At 54.1% G+C, this 3,468-nt stretch overlaps 1 protein-coding gene across 6 annotated transcripts in view; it reads left to right on the top strand.

Annotated features, from left to right (window-relative positions):
* The first annotated feature begins 2,783 nt into the window (after positions 1-2,783).
* The window catches only part of RHCG (Rh family C glycoprotein), a 22,665-nt gene continuing 21,980 nt past the window's right edge, over positions 2,784-3,468 (top strand). For all 6 annotated transcript variants that reach the window (XM_032836862.1, XM_032836861.1, XM_032836863.1 and 3 more), the window contains exon 1: positions 2,784-3,041. In XM_032836862.1, the coding sequence (XP_032692753.1) occupies positions 2,858-3,041 (184 nt within the window). In that variant the 5' untranslated portion in view covers positions 2,784-2,857. The remainder of the gene's footprint in view (positions 3,042-3,468) is intronic.

The raw sequence follows: 3,468 nt of genomic DNA, 5'->3' as shown, positions 1-3,468 counted from the left end.
CCATTCTGTCTGCCTGTGCTCGCTCTCTCTCCCTCTCTCTCTTTGACAAATAAATAAATAAAATTAAAAAAAATATATTAATTATCTATTTGAAAGAGACAGAGAGAGAGAGAGCGCACACATGAGCACGGGGAGGGGCAGAGGCAGAGGGAGATGCAGGTTCCCCACTGAGCAGAGAGCCCAACGTGGGGCTCCAATCCAGGACCCCAGGATCATGACCTGAGCTGAAGGCAGATCCGTAACCAACTGAACTCCCCAGGTGTCCCAAATCTTCTCTTTCTTTTTCTATCTTCCTGCCTCCCTTTCTCCCTTCCTGCCTCCCTCCGTCCCTCCCTCTCTCCACACCCCCAGCCCCCCTCTCCCGAAGTGACCTTCCCACTCCCAGCCCCCTCTTGTCCACTTTCCATGTCCTTTTCCTGCATGGCACTCATCACCCTCACACATACCGTATAGTTCTCTATCCTGCTTCCTTTTGTCACCCCCCCACCCCGCAACAATTTCCATGGGGACAGAGATTTACCTCCCAGCACCTAGAACAGTGCCTGGGACACGGGGGCTCAAAGAATATTATTCTCCACTTCCTCCTTCTCACTCTGCATGCATGCCGTGCTGTGGGCAGGGGAGAGAGTTAGACATAAGACACATTCTTCTCTGAAAGGGGCTCATGGCTCCCCGGGGAATGGAGGACTCCAGAAGCCCTTGTGTTCCCACGGAACACATCATCACCAGACTTCAATCCCAGCCCTTGCCTCCTGCCCTCCACTCTCCCTTGGCTGTGCATGTAGAGGTCTCTCTCTGCAACGGTGGGTACACCTACCCGAAACCAAACCTTCCTTCTGCCCTGCCCAGAGGGGGCCAGCAGCACGGTGCAGTGAGATAGGACAGCCCCGAGTTGGAATCTCAACTCAGTTTCATCTGTAGGATGGAGATCCATTGTCCACGCTGCAAGGGTTCCACGGAGAAGCAGAACATGTCTAAAAGGTTTGGCCACGGCAAATATGTAATAAACGGCCCCTCTTGCTGGTATCACTTCTGCATGTCTGGCTGGGTCTTGAAGCCGGCTGCTTTTCCTGCTAAGGGAATGGTGCCCACGTGAATACGGCAGGGCTACATCTGAGTTCCCAGCACCCTGATCAGGGGCTCATTCCTGCCTTTTACATATCTGGGATTCAAACTGGCAATGGTTTTCTGTAATCCAGCACCGGTGAGGGTGCATGGGTACCACACGACTCAGGAGGAACACACTCCGGGGGACTTTTTGCAACGTGTATATCGAAGTGATTCAGCCTCTGGGAACTCACCGAAACCCATACAAAGACCTATTACCCGGATGTTCACAACAGTGCTATTTACTACACCAGACAAACCCAAAGCAACCCCATCACCTAACACTAGGGGTTTGGCTAGATAAGGCAGGGTATCTCCTGCCATTTAAAATGCTGTAGTAAACAAGAGTATGTTTACAAACTTTTTTTTTTACAAACTACTAAGTTTGTAACGTTTACAAACTATTGTTTACAAACTATTAAGTGGATAAAGCAGCTATAAAACAGTATTACAGGATGAATCTCTTCCTCTTTCTCTTTCTCATGTTATTGTTGCCTCTAGGTGGAGGAATTACAGGTGGTTTTCTGGTTTCCTCTTTGTGCTTTCTATATTTTCCAAAATCTCTACAATATAGTTACACTCAATTTTCTTAAAAGATTTTATTTATTTATTTGACAGAGATCACAAGTAAGCGGAGAGGCAGGCAGAGAGAGAGGAGGAAGCAGGCTCACCGCTGAGCAGAGAGCTCGATGCAGGGCTCGATCCCAGGACCCTGAGATCATGACCTGAGCCAAAGGCAGAGGCTTAACCCACTGAGCCACCCAGGCACTCTGTATTCAATTTCTTTAAAGAAAAATTAGAAAATTGAATTTATGTCGATAAAATATAGGCTAAGCAAAAGATTTAACTTAAATTCTATGGTTTCCTCACATCAATATCCCACATATTGACCAACAGAGAATTCCTGATCAAGATCAATGAATTGTGAAAAAATCAACTGTTCTGATAATTCATATATATATGCACACACACATATACAAAATTTTTCTTAATACCCTATTTTCAGGGATAATTTTAGACTTACAGAAAAGTTGCAAAGATAGTACCGTGCTCCCCTAGTGCCGGACACTACCCGGCCCCCAGTGTCCCCTGCTAACGTCTCACCTAAGCCTGGTACATTTGCCACAACCGTGAAACCCACGTGGGCACAACGTTATGAACTAAACTTCACACTTCGTGTGGATTTCACCAGCCCCCCCCCCCATCCTCTCTGTTCCATGGTACGGACTGTACCAGCAGTCACGCCTCTCCGGGCTTCTCGGTCTGCGAGTTCTTAGCCTTCCCTGGTTTTCCACGCACTCTCTGTAAATCCGGTGATCATAAAAAGAAAGGGCTGATGGTGGGGATGTTGGTGACGAAGAGCGCCGTCTAGGAATTCCTCCAGCTCCTCTCTCCGTGGGAGGCTGGCAACCCGCCTTTTCCTGTCTCCGGTCCGGAACAAAAGGGGACAGACCAGAGGCCCAGGTATCGAGGGGACCCGCGGAGCCTGGGGCGCCTCGATCCCCGCCCACTTGCCCACTCGGCCCCTGGCCCGGGAGCTTCGGGAAGGCCCCCGAGGGGAGGCGAGCCCCGAGCCCGCGGGTCCCCTCGCCGGTTGGGCGAGCGCGCGGGCGGCACCCGGGTCCGCTGTTCCGCCCCCGACCGCGGCCGCCCCGCCCCTTCCCGGGTCTTAAAAGCCTCTCCCGCCTGCGAGTGTGGGTCCGAACTGCCCGCTGCCCTCCCCGGCCAGGCGCCCCGCCCTCCCCGCAGCATGGTCTGGAACACCAACCTCCGCTGGCGGCTGCCGGTCACCTGCCTGCTCCTGCAGGTGGCCATGGTGGTCCTCTTCGGCGTGTTTGTGCGCTACGAGCCCGATGCCGACGCCCACTGGGCCGACAGTAAGGCGCAACACAACACCAGCGACCTGGAGAACGAATTCTACTACCGCTACCCGAGTAAGTCCGGACACCCCGCAGGCCCCCCAGAGGCATCCCCGCAGGCCCCCGCGGCGCCCCCGCCGAGAGCCCTGCCTGGAGGCACCTGCACAGTTGGCTGCTCGGGAAGAGAGGGCGGGAGGGGGCTGGAGCAGGAGAAGCTGCTGGTCCTCCCTGCTCCCTCCCTTGGAGCCCCGTGGTCCTCCCCACTCAGCCTTCCCAACCGCGCCCCCGCCAGCCTCTGGAGAGCTCGCTTGAGAAAGGGCCACGTGCCCGCTAACTCCTTTTCCCTGCGTTAAACAAAGAGGGAAAACTCCCCAAGGGAAGCTCCCTCCAGGGGCCATCAGAGTCCTCCAGCCTCCCTGTCAGAAGGCCCTACTTGTCCTCCAAAGACCCAAGTCCCATCTCAGTCACCAGCCCCCAGCGGGGGGGGGGGGGGGGGGGGGGG

Source organism: Lontra canadensis, unplaced genomic scaffold (assembly GCF_010015895.1).
Source record: "Lontra canadensis isolate GAN:19392208 unplaced genomic scaffold, GSC_riverotter_1.0 scaffold94, whole genome shotgun sequence".
NCBI lineage: Eukaryota > Metazoa > Chordata > Mammalia > Carnivora > Mustelidae > Lontra > Lontra canadensis.
This window is presented reverse-complemented; position numbering and strand designations above follow the sequence as displayed.